The sequence below is a fragment of the Battus philenor genome, unplaced genomic scaffold (assembly GCF_028537555.1).
Source record: "Battus philenor isolate CCGP_79_NKW_IND1 unplaced genomic scaffold, ilBatPhil1.0.hap1 SCAF_11, whole genome shotgun sequence".
Lineage (NCBI taxonomy): Eukaryota > Metazoa > Arthropoda > Insecta > Lepidoptera > Papilionidae > Battus > Battus philenor.
In genome coordinates this window covers 3390993-3412014 of record NW_027181673.1, presented here as the reverse complement: position 1 = coordinate 3412014, position 21022 = coordinate 3390993, and the positions used below count along the sequence as shown (strand labels likewise).

General features: G+C 33.2%; 1 protein-coding gene across 1 annotated transcript; it reads left to right on the top strand.

Annotated features, from left to right (window-relative positions):
- Window positions 1–6985: 6985 nt before the first annotated feature.
- Window positions 6986–17438, top strand: LOC137930607 (insulin-like receptor). Its single transcript, XM_068773907.1, has 6 exons — window positions 6986–7193; window positions 7716–7856; window positions 8990–9192; window positions 11397–11543; window positions 13091–13244; window positions 15558–17438. Exons 1-6 carry the CDS (start codon window positions 6996–6998, stop codon window positions 17415–17417), a joined length of 2703 nt encoding a protein of 900 aa, XP_068630008.1. The 5' UTR covers window positions 6986–6995; the 3' UTR covers window positions 17418–17438.
- Window positions 17439–21022: the final 3584 nt, after the last annotated feature.

Sequence of the window (21022 nt, the reverse complement as noted above, 5' to 3'; positions counted from 1 at the left end):
TTAAAAAACTAAATAAATTCATTTATCTAGTTTTTTAGTTCAAACATTGAATGATACACAGATAGACTATAAATAGGATTTTTTAAAATTTACTGCGTTTTAACAAATCTTACTAGATTTGGACCCGATTTTTGATTATATATTACGACGTCCAGTAGGACGTCGTAATATATAATCGTAAATATGGTAAATAATAATCGTCATAGGTAAACAAAACATGCGTTAGAAATAAGATTGTAAGGTAAGACTAACTCTATTTAAATTTAACTTAATTGACGATCACAATTAAAGAAAAAAAGATGGAAGGGCACAGTAAAGCATATTCTTAACTTTTGGCCGCAGAAAAAAAGAATTTTATAGAGAGCCTGGTATGAGCCGCGGTAGTCTAGCGGTAAAGGACTTACTTGCGATCGTAGGTCTCGGGTTTGATTTCCGGGATATAATCTAATATAATTTACACTTTGTGCATTAATTATATGGGGTCGCCACTGCTCACAAATAAGTTTCCAGAGGATGGGCAGCAGTTTCATCTGCGTATCATTATATCATTCTTCAATCACCGATCAGGCGTTTTGATTATGGTATATCCCCCCATAGATATCTTTGAAGGAGCGTCTATGTGCTAAGACGATGATAATACAAATATATTTATAATATTGTTTTTATTTACTATGACAGCGGCACGGTGACTTAAGAAATACAGATTAAAAAATTGTCGGTTTTAATTTTATAAATCAACATACTCAATTTAACGAAATGGCCCATATCAGCATAAAAACTGTAGGAAATTTTTTAATATGCATTCATGAAAGGAGTCTTAGTAACGTCGCTGGCAACATTCTACAAGTACCGTGCACTTGTACCCACGTTGTATATTGAAGCCCGACACAAAATGCAATATCGCTCGTTAAACCACTTGACCTGCAGGTCTTACCGTTATACAGGCTGTTTTATTACATCCGAGACACTTTACCGAGCGAAGATTAAAATAACAGCGAAATATTTTCCAAGCATACCCGCTGGCGGGCTTACGTGGGCGCTCTAAGATAGAAATACTGGTTATTATTAAAAGTAAATTGCGAAGAAATAATCTTTTGTGGACTTGTATTTATTTGAGTATGATTTAATAGAGCTTCTAGTATTACAATGTACAATTGTTTATCATCACTATTATTGTCTGTAGTAAGACGTCCACTGCAGTTGGAAAAGACCCACATCATGCGTCTTCCGGAGACTGTAACAAGATCTTTTGTCCACCTTGAAGGTGGACGACTATCGTTGTGCTTGGCGGTCTTTGGCTTCCATTTCAGAACCGTAAGGCACCAGCGGTTGATTATTTTGCGCACTGTGTCCTGTCCAGCGCCAATTCAACTTGCCAATCCGCTGGAAAATATCGATTACATTCGTCTATGGAACCTAAAAAAAGAGGCAGCGGAATGGGATCGGTAGAGGATTGATTTCGCTCAGAGACAACAACGTACTCAGCGCCTCTGAGCATCATGGCGGCCTCGTGTGTTTAACCCTTAAATGCATGTCTTTTTTTTATATTTAAAAAATATATTTCTTGCAGATAAGTACACTACAATTTAGGAAAAAATATAAAAAGATATACAACATTTTTATACTTATTAAAAAACCTTATATTGCAGATGCACATCATTATGCACTTACTTTTAAGTGTAGTACTCATTTTACTTTTAAGTCGTATATTGCAGTTTTACATAATTATGCATTTATGGGTTAAATAGTGTTTCCTTACCAAAAATGTGGCCGTTGAAGTAGAAGTTCTTTAGGGTGGGGGCCCTAAACTCCCACTAGATTCCATTCCATTAAACTATAATGGAATCAGGCGTTACCTTTCGGAAGTTCATCCTAAGTAAGAAAAGGACCAATATTTAGCCACTTCCGCACATATAGTAGTAGTCGTGACAAGCTGTTTTGCAATAATCGGTGTAACATAACACCTGAAGATGCCCCGTGGAGGGGTGTAACACGTGTTGAGTGATTTGGCGGTGGCGGTTGTGTGATTCGCATTGTTTGCCGCATACACATTTATCAGCGGGCTGGCGGGCGGTGCATTTTGTTGCACGACTACTACTGCATGTGCGGAAGTGGCTAAATATTGGTCCTTTTCTTACTTCCCACTAGTAGTAGCGACACTTAGGCTTACAATAGATTTACGTGATCTTGTGATCAATCAATGTTATCTAAACTAATGTTGAAATTGTAGGAAAGTACTACATATAACCTATTGATATAATCAACGAAGTAAAAAACATCATCCTGTATAGTTCTGACCTTAGTCGAACCTCCTGTTAAATTGAGAGTCCATCGAAATAAAAATAGGTAATTAAATAATTTGCACTAACGACAATTGAAGCCAGTTGCAACGGAAGCTTTAATAGCACCAGAGCCACTTTATCTAAGTGTTAACATAAATTAATTTATTTCTATACTTTTCCTTGTCGATAATTAGTCATGAGTTTATTAGATTAAGGTCGGAGAGTCCGTGTTATTACAATCCAAAGTTAGTGATATATTACTTGTTTACATAGGAACACAACATCCCGTTGGTACGTAAAATAATAATTTAATTAAATCTTAACCAATATTTTAATTAATTATCTGTATAATTGAAAAATAATTTGTAATAATATTCGTGAACGAATAGTATTTAGTTTTTCGATTATGATTAAAATTCAATCAAATGTGTAATATTAATTTATTTAATCTGTGTTCATATATACAAAATTAAATAATTTAAATGTTTCTGCTAATGTATACTTCTGGTAGTTCACTGTTAATATTTTCCGTACAGATAATAAATATTGTATTTTTTTTGTTATTATGTTTGACGCTTACGCCTGGATTTTTGTTTAATGTTTATATATACATATATGTTTTCATGTATATATCATCGAATAATTACGAATGTTAAATCTCTTAAATTAAAGTAAATATAATAGTAGTGTTTATGTAACCTTAGTGTGTAAATATTGGTGTCAAGATTGAGCTGATGTGATTAATGAATATAGGAAGACGTCTTAATGAGAGGTGGCACTGTATTAATATAACATTATTATTACAAAGTTAATAAGGCTTAACATATTACCTGCATAACTTAAAGATAGGATGTTAAATGTATTTTAAAATCTACGAAGCTACGTATATATATATATATATATATATATATATATATATATATATATATATATATATATACGTAGCTTCTAGTTCATTATATCAACGACCAGTGCAAGGCATAGGTCTCCCTAAAAATCGACATGACTACCAGTTCAGCTTCTAGCAACCTTGACAACGTCATCGGTTCAACTCGTGGTCGCCATTTTAGAATTTTTCGCAAAACGATGTGCCACTTCCCATTGCCATTTCAGACGAGCAATTCTTCGAACTATATCGGTGACCTTGGTTCTTCTGGCGAACATCCTCATTTCTGATATATTGACTAAATAAAATGAAAATATATTTCGTTGATATAAATCGATGTTTATATGGTAATGTTGATAATTAATTATGTTTATGATTAAGATAACCGTCTTGGTCTGTACATACACACATACATATATACATACATATATATTTATATAAAATTTTTGCTGGCCATCTTAAGATATAAGATAGGTCTTAATATAATAGTAATTGACCTGATGTATGCTTTAGAATAGACGAACGGCATAGTCAAGTTCGCAAGAAATCGTTGATTACGGGCAGCGCGAAATCGGTCGTAGTGGCAGCCATTAGGGTTTCGGTTACATGATGATGATACTTTCAATTGCTTTCAACTCGTAACTAATTATTTACTAATTTGAAATCGTGGCACGGTTTCTTCTAGAGTCTGTCTAGAAGAGAATTTCTCAATCTTTTTTCGTATCAGGCCTATGTATAACATACATAATTTTTATATTAAAGCGAAAGGGTTAAACACGTGTCTATTCCATTTTCGAATCGCCCCTCTTAACAGTCAAATGGCCTGTCACTAGGAAACACCGGTCTATAAGATACCGCAATGAATTACATGTTTGTTTTTAAATATACACAACAAAAGTTAAATGAAAATAAAATTCCACGACATGTGTAAATTTCTCTCTTAAACCGGGAATCGGTTAAAAAACTTAAGAAAATGTTTAAAAGAAATTAATTTCATTTTTAATTACAGCGTTTAGGGTCAGCGATTTGAGAGTGCCGTTTCAAGAAATATGCAGCTTACATGATATATTAAAATGTGTTTCCCATTCATCGGTTTAAAATATGCAAATTTAAAAATAGTACGTCGTTATTTTTTAAAAAGATCTCTTACTAACGCGCAGAAAAAGTACAAGAGATTTGGCGGGAAAACTACGAAAGTGTCATGGCGGAAAAGAAATTAGACTGGTAATATAATATTATTTTATACAATTTTAGACATTATTGTTATTTTAGACAAGATTTTAATGAAGAAAATGGATAAAGAAGATTCTCATTGATTCACAAGTGATCATCATCATCTTCATTTCTGCCGATATCCACAGCTGGGTTTTCTCGTAGATTTCCAATGGGATCGGCAGGGAATGGTCTGCATCCAGCGTCTTCTAACAACCTTTACAATGTCTCCTGCCTCCATTGTGGGTGGACAGATGTGACCAGGTCCCTGATACATGGTCTTCACCTCAGCGGCTATCTATTCTTCGTTTCATGTGGCTTCTCTATTGCCATTTCAATTCGCCATTTCGCTGGGTTATGTGCATTGAACAAATAAAACTCCGGTACTTTTCCGTTAGCCGGGCGCGAATGTAACATAACCTAAGTTAACCTTATCCAAAATTAGTTGCTCTAATTTTTATCGCAGCTAATTTATTTTAGCGATTATTTTTTTGCACAAATGTTAAAGCTACATCCGTTTTTATTTATGTAACATGCAAAAACAAAAATTATACTCGTTTTGTACATTAAGTTAATATCACTTGCGTCCGGAAAAAGTACGGAAGTTCGCTTAGACTGTTATTAAAATTCCTGATACTAATGATTATAATTAAAAAATGACGGTATAGATGTAAGAAGAATTATTATCCGTATTTTAATTTTAGATTTACCACATTCTAATATAAATATAAACTTTTGTATAACCTTTTAGATTTGGACAGATTTTAATAATTTTAGATAAAAGACTCTTGAAATGTTCAAAAAGAAATTGTTGAAGACATTTATCTATCAAACATAATTCTTGTAAACAACTAACGCCTTAGTGAAATTTAGTAATAATTAAGTTTCTAATAAAAATAGTGACATCGTGACAAAAGACGAATAAAAATTTTAAATTTTTTTAAGAACGATTATTAAAACGGAGGAACTTAATCGTTGATTGATAAATCAATTATTTATTGCTAATTTGACCAAGTGGATATGGCTAAAACCCATATTTCTTATGATTGATCCCATAGTGTGTAAAATAATACGAAATTAAAAGGTTTCATCGTCATGATTCTCTTTAAGTCTTAGGACGTCGACAGCTGGACATAGGCATGGCCCATAGATTAAAGAATTTTTAGGAAGCGGCTTGAATCAATCGTTCCCGGACAAGGTTATCGGTTCATCTTGTTGAATGTCGTGTGCTGCGTTTGCCAGACTGTGGTCTCCATTCCAGGCCCTAACGACCATTTATTTTTTAACAAGATCTTGTGGAATAAGCCCAGACATAGCATAAAAGTATTCCTAATATATTAAAATATCTATATATATAGTTAGAAACAAAAGAAGATTACCCTAAATAACATTTTGTTTTTAAAAAAAGTTTCTGCCTTTCTTTTATACAGCTATGTCTTGCAAGATTCACGTTTGAAGCTTTAGCTTTGATTATGAACTTATTTATCAAATTATAGAGAGAAATAAATTGATTCAATGATTTATTGATTGACCACTTGTGTTCGATGGTGACATCGTACAATTGACACATAATTTGTCTGACGATGAATAAGCTCACGTATGTCATTAGTCAATTACAATGTTTAACTGCAGTTTGTTGCTATGAGTGATGATGATATACATTTTTTTCTCGTATCTAATTTTTGGGATATCTAACTTTTGTCGCATGCGCTATTCTGTCATTTTTCTTAAGATCTCTCTTTCTTCTTCTTATATTCCACAATTTGTCTATCTTTCTATTTCATACCAATACTCCTTTTCGTTCGTCGCCACTCTTTCTTCACTCTGTTCTACTTTGATTTTATTTTATTCCTAACTTCTTATAGATCTTTTTCGGGTTATCACATTTTATGTATTTTTTTTATTCTTTTACCTTTTTTACTAATATATTATTTCATTATATTTCAAAATTAACTACTTTTCTGTACTATATTTTTAAATTTATTATCGCCTAGTTCTTGTTTATTCACCCCCCTTGATTTTTTTTATTTTGGCTTTTATTCCTGTATATTGTATCTTCTGCTATCGTCCTGCAGTACTTAAGGAACGTAGGTATAAGATAATGGTGATATTAGGGATATTGATATTAGATATTTATAGATGATGATCTATAGGTTTGAGGTGAGGGTGCCTGGAGGAACATCGGCTCGAGCAGCCACATACTTACCACTATAATTATACAGCCACTATAATTTTACCGGAATAAAAGTCTAATCCCGATCACTTCGGTGAACGCTTCATGAAGTGACTAGACTCATGGAGTCCCATGAGGGAACCTTGTCTTGAGCTGTCCCTCGTCGAATATACCCGCATAGCATTCCGAGACAAGGGCGCCTGAGAGGGCTGAACATTGGCTTGATCAGTAGAGAAACTTCGGAAAGAGCTAGCACTTGGAGAAGACGTGGTGTGATGTGAGAAACTCCAGCATTGCTTCTATGATCAGGGGTTAGTCGTCCCCTGTGATGTATGATACCACCTCGTTTCAGACGAGACCAGCTATTTATTGAACGGATGAAGAAATGAACAATGCTTTTGCTAATTAAAAATATGTTCACAGGTTGCTGGTCGTAGCTGTGATGGTGGTGTGTTGCCAGAGTGTTGATACAACTCAAATAGATCATCACGGAATTTGCAAGAGTATGTTTTGCAATTCAATGGAAGCATTGATGAGATTGAAGAACTGTACTGTCGTGTTGGGCAACTTGCACGTTCTGCTTTTAGAGAGAACGAAACGTGAACATTTCAACAATGTTTCATTCCCAAAGCTCAAAGAGGTGCGTAATTTTTTTTGTCGAGAAATTTGTCTATTGTTTTTTTAATAAAACTATAAATTAATCGCAACATCATAGTAACGCTACTATTTATAATAAAAGAATTTCAATTTGATAATACCAACTGATCTAGCCCATGTACATATTTATTTATGTTATATACAAATTTTAATTTCTGTACAAATACATTATCATCACCTCATTTGTAGGATATTCACTGCTGAACTTATTATTCCTTTATATATTTTAAAGAAGACCATTAGGAAGAGACCTGCATCCAGGTCTTCCGACGACCTGAACTAGGTCGTCTGTCCACTTTGCGTGAATGCTGCTCTTGCTGCTCCGTGGTCTTCACTTCAGAATCTTAAAGCCCCAGCGGTCATCTGTTCTGCATGCTATGCAGCCTGCCCACTGTTGAACATAATTATTATGTTCAACAGTGGGCAGGTAATTTAACTTATGAATGTATACAAACGAAATGAAGAGAAAATACCAATAATAAATGGAATAGATTTTGTGTTTCAGATAACAGGTTTCCTGGTTGTATATCGTGTGCGAGGCTTAGACAGTCTTGGTCATTTGTTTCCGAGCTTAACAAGAATACGAGGCGCTCAGTTGCTGTATAATTACGCACTCATTGTTTACGACATGCCTAACCTTAAAGAGGTAGTTATGGTTTTAGTAAATGATTATTAATTTTGTCACTAATTATTCTTACTTATGTATTTTTAGCTAAGTAAATAGTTGAAGTAATGGTATGACCTTATCTACAGTTTTGTTATGAAATCCTCTTTCACTTAAGAAGGTCCCAATTGGGGCCGAAAGGTTCTCGAGTAGCGTCCATGAGTCAGTAGACGCGACTCTGTGTTTGGCACTAATCGGTGTAACATAACTCCTGAAGATGCCCCGTGGAGGGATGAAACACGTGTTTAGTAATTTGACGGTGGCGGTTGTGTGATTCGCATTGTTTGCCGCATACGCATTTATCAGCGGGCTGGCGGGCGGTGCACTTTGTTGCACGACTACCACTGCATGCATGGAAGTGGCTAAACATTGGTCCTTTTCTTACTTAGGGTGGGTAGGCCACCAACTAGGTGAACCGACTACATATTTAAGGAAGCTTCGCTGGAAGTCGCTGGATGCGGGCAGCGGAGGATCGGTTATCGTGGCGATGGAGAAAGGTCTATGCCTAATGGAAGTCCATCGGTTAAAAAGAGAGAGGGAGAGTGAGAGAGAGAGAGAGAGAGAGAGAGAGAAAGATAGAGATTTCCAAATCTATGGTAGCCTGTTTGGCACCATTGAAACTAACTCACTATAGCATAGAATTAAAAATAAATGCCAGTATCTAAAAGCTGTTCCTAACTAAACGATTTAAGTGACATTTCATTCATTGTTTTTGATATACCCGTGTCAATGAAATATTTCTTCACAAATCTGCATAAAGTTTACATTTAGTACTGTATTAGAAATTTATGCTCTGTTATGGGAACTTAAAAAAGGCTAGTACATAATAAAATAAAAAAGTAATTCTAATGTGGATAATTGTGTACTACGGGCACAGCGTTACTAGCCGATGGTAGCTTACTACTTATATTGTTGAAATAATCGATGATTCAAAAGTGTGTGTAAATGCATACTTGTATAAAGAATTTTTGAACAAGGTTAACTTTAGTAACAAAAGGACCAATATTGTGTGTGTGTGCGGAAGTGGCTAAATATTGGTCCTTTTCTTACTTAAGATGGACTTCCGCAAGGTAACGCCTGATTCCATTAAATATAAAAAGTTAATTTTATTACAGATTGGACTTTATAACCTTTTGAAAATAGATCGAGGCGGTGTTATAATATGGGGAGCACCACAAGCGTGCTTCGTAGATACAGTAAATTGGAAAGCTATAGCACCACAGTCTAGACACGTTCTCAGTGTCGCCAAGCACTCTCAGTGTAACATAGGTTGCACATGTACGGCCAATCCTTCAACTAACCACTGCTGGAATAATAGGTATGATCCTATCTTTTTACCAGATACGTAAAACTTTCAAAAAGTTGTAATATGATTAATATATTTTTAACATTTAGGTAACCATCTTCATTTATATTTCTATATTAAGAATTCGCGCAGTCTCAATTTGAAAACATAATTATTTGACTTTTTGTAATCTAGGTTAGGGATTACTTTTTGCATTCTGAGTAATCGTAGCCAAGCGGTAGAGGACGGAATTACGATCATAGGTCGCGTGTTCGATTCCTAGATTGCAATTTTAATATGTATTAATACCAATTTTTAAATTGATTTTCCTTATTATTTTGCCATTACGTTACTTATTATTTATGAAACTATTGATTGCTAGATAGGTTGTACTGTACAATAATTGAGATATTTGAGAGAAGATTTTACAACTATAATAAATCACTAGGAATAAATGTATTATATTTCCCACGTGGTAAATCAAATAACTTGTAGTATACATACAAGATTTTCTACCACCAATAATAGTACAACCCACAAACAAATAAAACAATCATTGTCGTCATTACCTTTAACGACGAACCTTTGTTTATTTGTAACAAAGCGATTCGTTCTAATTCTACTTCTTTCTTAGATTTATTTATCTAAGACCACGTATCGCTACTTTTACGCACTGTTGAGTGATTTCGAACAAAGTTTATGTATTTTTATTTCTTCTTTGTTTTCCCGCTAAACAACTAGTTTTAAAAATACATCGGTGAGAAAACACTTGAACTAATTTCATTTATTAAACGGTTTTATTTAGTTCGACCCGTACAGAATTTGTTTGGGTCAAAATTAGAAATTAAAATTTAAACACCTTCCCGTTGTTAGATTGATCTGAAATTTGGTATACATATTTAATTTAGATGACAATACAATATAAAAAATCAATAACATTATAAATCTAAGATGGCCGCCGATACAAAATGGCGGATTACATATTTTTCCTTAACTTCCTCAATATGGGTATCAAATGAAAGGGCTACACTAGTAAAACACGATAATTATGTCAAAATTTAAAATTCAAGATGGACGCCGTTCCAATATGGCGGACTAGGTACATATTTTTCCACAACCACCAAAATATGGGTATCAAAAAACCGTTTAACTTAAAAGTTTTTTAAATATATTTATGTTACTTTTAGTAGACTCCGCGTTAGTAAATGAATTCAGAGAAAATTTTCCTCTTTTTATAAATAGATTGAAAGTAAAGAAACTCATTGATACATTGATTTTATTTTGACGAACAGCAAAATTTGGCGAAAAATATTCACGTTCATTTTTTTTGATTTCATCTGGTAACTGATATTAAAAAGTGGCCAAATTCAACCAGTCACTTCAGTTCATCAACACCTACTGTAAGGAATAGTACTCCCCCTAAGATATCCATGGGGTGATATACTATAATCGCCTCGCTTGGCAGGCGGGTTACTGATTGCAATGTAGTATAATGATACGCAGAGGACGCTGTTGCTAATCCCCTGGAAACTTATTTATGATCAGTGTTAATCCTAAATAATTAATACACAAAGTGTGAGTTATTTAAGGTTGTATCCCGGGAATCGAAACCTCTACCTACCATCGGGAGTCCCGGTCTTTTACCACTGCCCATTTATTACGTTAGTTAAATTAATTACTTTTTTATTGTGTATTTATCTTCTTATAACGCTTCATGGGTTACTTTTATATTAGTAGCTACATTTTAACCCTTAATAGCCTGATTTACGAAAGTGATTTTTTTTTAAATATTACTGTGTTTGCTTTTAGATGAAGGGAAAAATGGATTTTTTAATTTCGTTGAATATTATACAACAGTAAAATTCGTACAGCCAACCTAAAAAAAAAAAACTAATAGTAATGTGAACATTCGGTTTAAAAGATTGGTATCAAAATTGAAACTCTAGGCTACTAAGGGTTAATTCTTTATACATTATATATTTTTTTTTGGCATCAGTCGTCACTATTTATTAAAATACTAACCCTGCAAAGGTGATCTGTATAAAATCAGAGGCGATAACAGCATTAATTGTACTTATGTATTATTATTAAAATGTTTTATGATACAATACAGTAAAGCACAACAAAGAAAAGTATATAAACAAAGTTTGAAAACACATCAGTCATAAGAATTGAAAGTGTTAAAATATGTAAGCGAATATTCAAAAGGGTTAACCTGTGCTATTATTCATTTTCAGAAAGTGCCAACGTTACCTGGACGGTCCCGAAGGTGAAAAATGTAAAAGCCAATGTCTCGGCTGCCGGAAGACAAATAGCGGCGATTGCTCTGTGTGCCGACGCTACACGTTCAGGGAGCAATGTGTCTCCAAGTGTCCCAATGGAACGTAAGTTATAGAAATAGGACTGTTTAAATGTTTACATACATTCGTTCCTTACTTATCTTTCGGCAATCTTTTTTTAAGCATTTATAATAGATTCACAAGACATCTTAGATCTTTCTTTTCTTAGTTCTACATCTAAAATTATAAGTAAACTATTAAATAAATCTTATTATAGCATTTGAGTGTTTTTTTGTTGATCGAAATGTGTGGAACTTGGTTAACATGATTTATGTTAAGCACATGAAATTTTTTTTTTTTAATTTTTCATTTAAAAAAGCATTTCTGGCGTGCTGTTAGCAGATAAAAATGCCGAGAAGGAGGTAGCTTGTTATAATTTATATAATCGACGATTCAAAAGCCTACTTTATTAAAGAAATTTTGAATTTAAGAGACTAGAATACGGAATGAACTAGATATTTTATTTAAGAGTTTTTCTTTAAATAAATTATGAGCTTCAAACTTTAGGATTCTATTCTATCCGGTTTCTTAAAAGAAATGTGTTTATTAAAATTTACTATCTTTGTTTTATTTTATTAAAATAAGATTTTTTAAAAAAATGTTCCTGATACTAGAAGTATTTCTTATAATACTTTGTTTCTTATACAAGATGTACAAACAATTATTATAACGAGTACACATAAATTATATATACCGGGAATCGAAACAACGATTAAGGATCACGAATATACGAGTAAGTACTCGACTGTTGCGCTTCCATTGTTTGTACAACTAAATGCATGTATTACACTATAATACAGCAATACCTCGCTTTGCATCGTTTCGTTTTGCGTTTTTTTTCAAAGTTGCGTCGCTGCTTAATTATTACTAATTTTCACTGTGCGTCGTTAGATTTTCGAGGTTGTGTTGTTTTGGGTTCGAGTCTTCAATTTTTTTTTCTAAAAGATGGCAACACTTTTCTTTCTAATCGCACCATGCCATCAAAACTCGGGGATTTTCTTTCTAACTAATAATCAAAGCAATTTGAATACAATTTTATTTTCACTTTGTTTTTTAATTTTAGAGTTCAGTTTCAATTACGTAGTGTGTTGTTCTTTTTTTTAAAAGAGAATATAAAAATTATATAAATTTTTACGTGTTGTTTCTGGTTACAAAAAAGGTAAATATTTTTCTTTACCTTTTCTTATTTAGTTATATTATTTTTGTTTTTTAAACGCTAACTTTGTTCAATTTTCTTTTTAAAAAATACTACATTTTTGTAACCCTGGAACCTATCTTCGATCTTTACATGGATTCCTATAGAAAATCTTAATTCACTTTGCGGCGTTTTAAATTTGCGTCGTGTTTTTTTGGAACGTAACCACGACGCAAAGTGACGTATTGGTGTATAGTATAATAATCATGATTACCTTACTCTTAGGATGTTAATCACTTAGTTTTGCCATAAGTTCGATGGGAAACGGCTCGGATCTATCGTTTGGCGACAGCTTTAACAAAGTTGTTGTCACCTTGTGGCCGGACACTAATATATTATACTATATATAAGTATATTAAAAAACTATTTACGTCTCAATGTTGATTTAAATTTTCAGTGTCATCTTACCAGTGAATTCATATTGTTTGACTACAGAAGAATGTCACGAATTGGGTGGATGGCCGTTAAACAGCAATTGCGTATTCGAATGTCCAATTAATTATGTAAAAACATCCAACAATACATGTAGATGGTGTAAAAATTGTACAGAGGTTAGTACATGAGATTATATTTAAAAAAAAACATAATAATACTACTTTCATAAATAGATTTTATATAATGATATAAAATATAATGATAATAGACTATATATACATACATATACATATATTTAATGGAATCAGGCGTTACCTTGCGGAAGTCCATTCTAAGTAAGAAAGGGACCAATATTTAACCACTTCCGCACATGCAGTGGTAGTCGTGCAACAAAGTGCACCGCCCGCCACCCCGCTGATAAATGCATATGTGGCAAGCAAATGCTAATCATACAACCGCCACCGCCAAATTACTCAACACGTGTTTCACCCCTCCACGGGGCGTGGAGGGCACGGGGCATCTTCAGGAGTTATGTTACACCGATTAGTGCCAAACACAGAGTCTGTATCCGCGGGCTGGCGGGCGGTGCACTTTGTTGCACGACTACCACTGCATGTGCGGAAGTGGCTAAATATTGGTCCTTTTCATACACATATATACATATATACATACATATATATATATGTATATATATATATATATATATATATATATATATATATATATATATATATATATATATATATATATATATAACAGAGTGATGTTAAAGCTTGTATATGTTGTAAGAAATTGTCCAATACGTGCATTACCCTCTTAAAAAAAATAATAGTAATTAATGGTACATGCGGAAGTGAAACATGAATTACTTGTCAGTTAGCCATAAGTAATGTGTTGAAAGGAATACCTTTATACGGGCCACGACAAACGAAACGTGAAAGCGTAATAAATAGTCTCGACTCGCCATCGGACAATAATCGTGAATCAGCTTTTAAACTGAGAACGCTTACGGGAACGCTAGTTACGTTTTAAAATCTATTCGATATATCTTTTTCATCGCTTTAATGTCAAGTACCTTTTGCATTAAAGTGTTTTCATTTATGATGTCCACGCATTTATTTTGATTTGTATAGATTTACATTGCCCATTGAACTAATATTAGGGGGACGGGAAGGTAATATCGTTTCTGTCTACTTATTTTACAGAAAAAACGATTGATTTTTACCGCTTCGGCATTGAAAATTTGTATACTAGATGGTAAAAGATTGTTGATAACGAAAGTGGATATATTGTTGATTAGAAATAAAAACTTTAACTTAAAAATGTAGTCGTGTGAATTTAACTTCAGAAAGTGACATTACTCTCCGGTCCCCCTAACATATATATATATATATATATATATATATATATATAACGAGTATATATAATTCTAAATATCATTTAAAATATGGTATAATTTAAGTATATATATATATATATATATGTAAATATATGTATAGAAGAATGTTTTTCAAAATATTTTAGGTCCTAAAATGTGGAAAACATAAAAACAATGTTCTTAACTCAGTATCCGAAATGTTATTATCACTCAGTGTGATAACGTATAGCGATGTATATAAAAAATATATTTTTGGAATGAAAATTAATCAAGAAAACTATTTTTTGTATTATATTGATACTTTTTCATAATTTGTCAACGTTGTAGGTTATTTCCTTGATTTAATCATTTTTAATTTATTTAACATTATGAAGAATAGTTACAAATTTTATTAGAGTATAGCATAAGAAACATATTAAATTTATATTTGTTCTAATAGAGTTAACAATGAATAAAAAAAACCTAAAATAAATAAATTAAAAATGTAGTAGCTAAACCTATGGCAATACGTAAAAGAAGACAGATTTCTGTTAGTCCTATAACGAGACGTATAGTAAATAATTTTGAATTTAAAATTACACAAGTATATTATTCTATATTTATAATGGCAAATATAAGAAGGTTCAAAGTCATCCAGTGAATGATAGGGAGGTTTGTAGACGGTGCTTCGCTGCGAGAATCAATTAGAAATAAGGAGATTCTTAGAAGAATCAACGTCATCGAAGACGTGGCAGTGGGCGGGGCGTAAACTTCTTTTGTTGGGGCCAAAGAGTCCTTTTTTGCGACCACAAGCACCGGCTTGCCACGTCTACCGAGACGTGGCGTGGGTAAACCCACCATAAGGTGGACGACTTAGTCGTGGTCGCTGGTAGTCGCTGAATGCAGGCAGTGTAAGACCTGATATCGTTACCATCTTTGAGGGAGGTCTATACCGTTCAGTAGACGTCTATCAGCTGATATGATCATGATAACGACGATTATAAAAGTAATTACATGACGATATTAAAAAAAAATAGTTTTAATGAATATCTATATTTATTGAGTCTTTAATTTCAAACCAGGTACTGTGTTATGTTCAAAAATTGATTTATACAATATATTTAATTTACAGGTTTGCGGAAGTCAAGTAATTAGAAGTTTAGAAACAATACAAGCAGCTGGTCGATGTGTATATATTAACGGATCCCTCACAATACACATATCGTCGATACCCGAGACTGTGAAAGAACTTAAAATGTATCTAAGCGAATTACAAGAGGTTTCCGACAGTATAATCATATACGGCTCCATCACAATAACGTCATTAGATTTTCTCCCTTCGCTTAAACGAATAAGAGGTGAAAAATTGGAAAAAGGGAAGTATAGTCTCGTTGTATATGATATGAGGAATCTACAGTCTTTATTTCTGAGTAATGTAACTAAAAATCTTAAAGTTGATCGTGGAACGGTTAACTTTTACGGGAATCCTATACTATGTATGAGTCATATAGAAAAACTACAAGAGGCTTTTCCGACTAAACCTAACGAAATTGACGTACCACAAGGTATGAATGGTTATAGTGGTGGATGTAAAGAAGTATCATTGGGGCTTCAAGTCAAAGTGCTTAACGAAACATCGGCTTTAGTTCTCTTTAGACCTGAAATTGATGATCACGTTCATTATACCGTCCTGTATGTAAAATTGCCACATGGAAGTCATGCGACTTTCGTTCCAGAGACTTGTAGCGAATCGGAATGGTTCGCCGTAGACGTCCACACAGAGTTCAGTCATGTAGCAATGGTTCAATTGACTCAATTACACCCTGCATCACATTACGCTATTTGCGTTGAAACTTACAACACTATTCATAGAAATCTAGCAAGAAGTTCCATTCTAAGTTTCCAAACTTTAGTAGGGAAACCAGAGCCGCCGTTCATTTTGGAGCTTGTCGCTTCATTGCCAGAGGCTGTAGTTATCCGTTGGGTGGATCATAGGGATTACATATCAAATATAGTTCGATACGAATTAGATGTGATACTTATAGAAATACGTTCAGAAGATGTTACAATAAGAGATCACTGTAAACGTGGAGATGAAGATTATGACGAATTAGACTATTCACGTCATGCTGTTGTATTGAAACCTCCTCCTAATTACGAGACAGGATGCAAGTCGATGTGCGGTGTATTATCATCAGTTACAGAAGGAGCTTTGACTGAAGAATACTTTGAAGTATGTAGTAATAGTGATTTCGAATGCGATGTTGAAGAAGCGAGTCAAATAAAAAACTCTTGGACGACTGTTGGAAATTATGTAAAAACTTTATCTTTAAATATAAGCGGTCCAAGAAATGACTTTCAAGTGGGTGGACTGGCTCCGTTTCGAGACTACAAGTTTAAATTACGAGCATGCACTGAGAACTTTTGTAGTAAATCTACTCGTGGTGTTGTAAGGACGCTGAGGAAACACGGTGCAGATATTCCTGTCATTACTTCAGCTGAAGCTAATTTGACTGGATATTTAACAATATATTGGAACCCTCCTTTAGAATTAAATGGTCCAGTATTATCTTATAATGTAGAAGTATTACCAAAAATAGTTCTGAACGATATTAACAATGTTTTACCTCAAGTTTGGTGCACATCGAGTAATACAACAAGTATCACGGTAAGATCAGAGATAGCTGTGAAGTATGTTATACGAGTTTGTACAACAACATTGGGTTCAAGCAAATCATGTAGTGAATGGAGAAAGACGTATATATCTATAAGAACAGTTCCCACTTGGTGGTGGTCTGGTATATTATTTGGTATAGTTCTTTATATTGTTTCTATTGGATTTGGTAGATTATGCAACAAGAGAAGGTATTATATTGATAGGATATCATTAATAGATAATACAGTAACATATAGAAATGAGACTGAACCACCGAGTTTAATGATGTCGGATTTCGCCCCTGTCTACTCAGTATCATTGCACCATAATGAATAAGAATGATATTTTTTTTGTTAAAGCAACAATTATAACATTGTATTTTTATTATCAATCTTAGACGGAGAATAAACTACGAAAGAAGTTTTTTTTTTATTATACTACCCTAAAAAATTATTATTAGTAACTTTATAAGTATGTTGGAGAGATTTTGTTTTGTTTGAAGGCATGATGTTAGCAACTCTGACAATATTAACATTATTTCGGTGACTAGATAAACTAAAAATAAAATAATATTATACTACTATACGATAAATTCTTGCAATCTGAAAGCGTAACAACACATCGATATGAAAACTCCGGCGGTTTAAGCCATAACTTTCTATCTTTCTGTATCGCCAGTGAGAAGCAATTGTGATATTAAAAGATCCATCTGTTTAAAAAATAGACCGTGTATAATTTTTTAAATGAGGAGATATCACTTAAATAATTTGGGTGATTAAACAAACTTTCAATACTACAGTTTCTAAGAGTCCTTACATATTCGATTAACTGCGTAATAATAATGGTTTGAGAGACTCGAACGCTCTGGCGGGGTCAAGTGCCAACCCTCCAAGCCACCGCGGAGTCGATACTTATTCCCTCTGCAAGACTTACAAACATTCGATAACCCTTAAGTCATCTCAACAATCGTAGGGTAACAAAACTTGTGACAACCCTACAATGATTAATTTCAAATTAAGTATAAATAAACTCCTAAAATGATAGAACTCTGGACGGAAGAAGGAAGTGAGGCGGTGTTTGGAAGGAAATCATAGATGGTGTAGAAGGAAATTAGAGGAAAGAATGAAAAAACATTGAGAAGGATTAAAGATGAGGAGAGGAAAATAAATATTTTTTTTGAAAAATTATAACGCAAATAAAGACCCAAAACCGAGCCATAAAAACATGTACATAACGTTTTTATTTTATTTAATACCTTAAAAAAAAACCCATGATATTGTGACCTCTTTAGATAAGTATTTCGAATATACATAAGATATTGAACAAAATGTGCACTTTAGAAGAATACAATATTCTTTTATTATAAATCTCTGTAATTGCTATCGGTACGTAACAGATCACCTTATTGTAAATAGAATAAATAGACGTCTGTTTTTTTAAGACAAATCCGCGTGTCCAAGAGAAATTTTTGAATTTTTGTAGTGAGAATTGTGTTTATTTATTTGAAATGAGCACGCCCGCAGCTAGGCGAAAGAGTGATTCAATGGGATACAGGGGTGTCACTTCCCGTGATTTGATTTGCAAAAAATCAACAGCGATGATAAACGTTTTCTTGAAGTGTTTTATTATTTATTAGACACGACGCACATTTTGTGAAACTCACTAGTCGCTTTGTTCTATTTATAGTATTAGGAGTAAAGTGTTACAAAACTTTGACAAATTTTCTCTTCGTTATTGCGATTAAGAACAAACATTTCACTATTATTGGAATCTTTATTCCATATTATTAATAGTTATTTTTATTCAATGTTTACTATTAATAAATCAGCACCCGTAGTCTAGGAAGGCACTATACCACCTTTTTCCTTTCATCCGTCTATAGCTGCTTATGAAAATAAATAGCATACACATTTATCATGATTTATCTTCATTCGAAATTCGAAAAAAATGCTATAATAAATATTACGATCACATACATAAGCAATACTAATACATAACGTTCTGATATTAAAATATAAATAAATATTATATTACTCAAATTTTTTTATTTACATTTAGTTATTTATGGACGTACAAAGATTTATTAATGAATTAAATAACTGATTTATTAATTTATTCTTTATTTTATATCAACGTATATATAATACAATTAAGTTACATAAATTACGCAAAAGATGAAGTACAAAGGATTGTCTCATCGCAAATGGTGATTTTTTCGATACATTTATGGCTTTTTTGTTTTATTTTAGTATATTCTTTTTTAAAATGTAGTGCAATTTGTGAGTGACAATTATTGAAATTGAAATTAAATCGGTATTTTTATTATTATGTTAAAACTCGTATAGATACGCAGTATTGATAACATCACTGGCAACCCCTAAAACATAAAATCAAATAAAATTTGGTCACAACCCATAAAGCACAAAAAAAGTCGAAAATTAAAAGGTGTATATAGTCAGTATTCAAAAGTTAACAATGATGTGCTGTTGTTATTACAATAAAGGAAAGTTTTTTTTTCTGTAGTGACTATGTAAAAATATATGTTTAAGTGTAAACAAAATAGATAATCTTTCTATGTATGTAACAAAACATGATAAGCGGAATGGTACATATTTCAAAACGCGAGATTGAATTATAACTTTCGCCGCTCTGAGCTCCGAACATTAAGGCCATGAAATTTTGTATTATACGAAATAAATCCTCTTAAAGCCCTTATAAAGACCAACGACAATAACCCCGGTCAAAATGGTTGCCGGGGGACGAATTGAATTTAATGTAATTAGGTTTGGAATCTTCAATGGAGACATTGCCGAATGAGAGTTTTCGTAACCCTCTCAAAGAATTAAAGACATTTATACTTTATGAAATATCGAAAATTTAAAAAGATGAAAGATTCTTTACTTGTTTAAGTGATGACAAGATTCAGACAGACGCTTATATAATATGATTTTGGAGAAAGATGTTGCGCATTATCTTGCAGGTACTACGTAATACCTTCTCATGATTATCATTTCACCCGTATGATGTCCACTGATGGTAATAGATTTCCTGATCTCCAAGAGAACCAAAAGAAGCCAACATCTTCCGACGAACTTAAGTAGATCATCTGTCCACATTATAGGTGCAACTCTACTTAGTTCGAAAACGAGGAAGTTCTTCCCGGACGCCGAGACGGTCTACCATTTTCTGCGCACAGTAGTGCTGGAGAGCTGTCTGGCCCAAATGTTCACGGGGCGCGGGGGGTTCTCAGAGTACCTGTATAGGTTTTACTTCAAAGGGAGTCTCTCGTGTATCCGTGACCCTGGGGTGGACCAGACTGTGATGCACGCAGTTACTTGCTGTCCCGTATATGGAGGGCTTAAAGTGGGTTGCGAAGTGGAAATGGGTAGGAGGAGGTCACGACGAAACAAAACCGTGTAACGGTAAGTGTGGCGAGGGATGGGAGACGATGCGTAAATGTAATATGGGTGAATGCTGTATGTTGAATAATGGAAAATATGAAGGATGAAAGAGGGAAGGTAAAAATATGAGGGTGTATATACATGTCCCGAAAATAAGATAGGGGAATAAGTATTTTAAAAAAATCTACGTAGCACGTTCAGGTCTCTACTGTCCTATGTATAATAGGCTGTAGAAAAAGTTCCTATCTATCGATAAAATTATTAGAAACAAAATTGTCGTTACCGCTGAAAACTGTTGTAAAGTATATGGTTGTAACTTGATCAAATATTTTAATTATCTTGTATAGAATATAAATTGTAAATTAAATTCTACCTGTAAATTACGTATGGTGTATTTATAATTCTTTTTTAGTTATATTTAAAATGCCTAATAAAACTTCAGTATATCTCTACATATTTTTGTCGACGGTGTTTGATATTTGATTTTAATAAATAAAACTTTTCAATACTTAGAGTCAAAACATCTTTTATCTGTACGTC

Coding starts and splice junctions, on each gene's coding strand:
- LOC137930607 (XM_068773907.1), top strand. CDS start 6,996: ATGGTGGTGTGTTGCCAGAGTGTTGATACAACTCAAATAGATCATCAC. Junction 7,857..8,989: donor ACATGCCTAACCTTAAAGAG/GTAGTTATGGTT, acceptor ATTTTATTACAG/ATTGGACTTTATAACCTTTT. Junction 9,193..11,396: donor AACCACTGCTGGAATAATAG/GTATGATCCTAT, acceptor ATTCATTTTCAG/AAAGTGCCAACGTTACCTGG.